Source organism: Eurypyga helias, unplaced genomic scaffold, assembly GCF_000690775.1.
Source record: "Eurypyga helias isolate BGI_N326 unplaced genomic scaffold, ASM69077v1 scaffold13014, whole genome shotgun sequence".
In the NCBI taxonomy this organism is placed as follows: domain Eukaryota; kingdom Metazoa; phylum Chordata; class Aves; order Eurypygiformes; family Eurypygidae; genus Eurypyga; species Eurypyga helias.
In genome coordinates, this window is record NW_010248285.1 from 36647 (window position 1) to 37829 (window position 1183).

Genomic DNA, 1183 nt, shown 5'->3' on the forward strand with positions numbered 1-1183 from the left:
TCTAGTGGAGGGTGTCCTTGCCCATGGCAGCCCCCTTCCAACCCAAATCATTCTATGATTCAGTGTACAATTAAGCTGTTCTACCCGTTATTATTTGGATTGCTCCAAACTGTCAATACTTTTGACCACAAAAATACAAAGTACTTTTTCATATCGATACCCCGAATTACAGCAACTGTCTGAGGCTTGTTATTGCAATCAGCCAGCCAAGAAAATAAACTCAAGATGGGGCTACAAAGAGGAGAAAAAAAGTTAATATGCTTTTAATTAAAAACATTTTAACATTATGCTTGTCATTGTGTCCTTTCTCCCTATCCCAACTAGTTAGCTGGGATACTCAGTACTAAAAAAATAATATAAAATCCGATGTTCCATTTTTCTTTCAGCTACTCTGTTCATCTTTACACTAGATTAATTTAACTGAGTTTATAGCTTTACATAAATTCAATTTTAAATATTTAAATGTATACCTCCTTGCTGCTGATACTTAGTGATTTGGCAATCAGTTGAATAAACTTGCTATCTCTCAGAGAGATCTTGGCTCCTGTGGGTACAACAGTCATTTCTCCTCTTAGATTCTCACTCAGCATCTGAAAAGCATGCAATCAAATCCTTTGTTAGCAGAGGAAAAGTATGGTAGTAGTCTAATAAAAAAATAAACTTAAGACAAAGTTAGAAAATTGTTTGAAGGAATTATGGAAACTAACTGAATGCAGACAAAATATTAAAGAAATAGTTACTGTCCCATGAAGATTGCAAGTTTAAAAAGACAAAGGGGGGAAAAAAAAGGCAAATAAAACTTTCTTCCAAAGCAACAAAACCAAATTAAGCACATAACAAAACACCCCAATTTTTAGACTATGCAGACAAAAGTTCCCTAGTGGAGTAAGCTGCAGCCTACTTAAAAAACACAAAGTTAGCAAGTAATTAGCAGAGTGGGGCTGAAGACCAGAATATTCCTAAATGTTGCCTTCTGCCAGCATTCCCAAACCTCAGCATTCCTACACAGGCTGCATACACAGGCCTCAAAATAAAGCCTCGTGCTGCCTGTGGACGGTCATGTATTTCAATGGATTTTCAAACAGCTCCATTAGACCTGATTTTATTAAAGTTTGTCCATAGGGACAGCTTTGAATGCAGAAGGTGTACAGTAGGATTAGTCATTCCATATTAAAGCAGGAAT

The 1183-nt window shown here is 36.3% G+C and overlaps 1 protein-coding gene across 1 annotated transcript in view; it reads right to left on the reverse strand.

Annotated features, from left to right (window-relative positions):
• ASPG (asparaginase) overlaps nucleotides 1-1183 on the reverse strand; it is a gene marked incomplete at its 5' end in the record, with an annotated part of 38484 nt that overhangs the window by 22307 nt on the left and 14994 nt on the right. The window contains one exon of the mRNA XM_010151004.1: nucleotides 471-590. Coding sequence (XP_010149306.1) covers nucleotides 471-590 — 120 coding nt within the window. The remainder of the gene's footprint in view (nucleotides 1-470; nucleotides 591-1183) is intronic.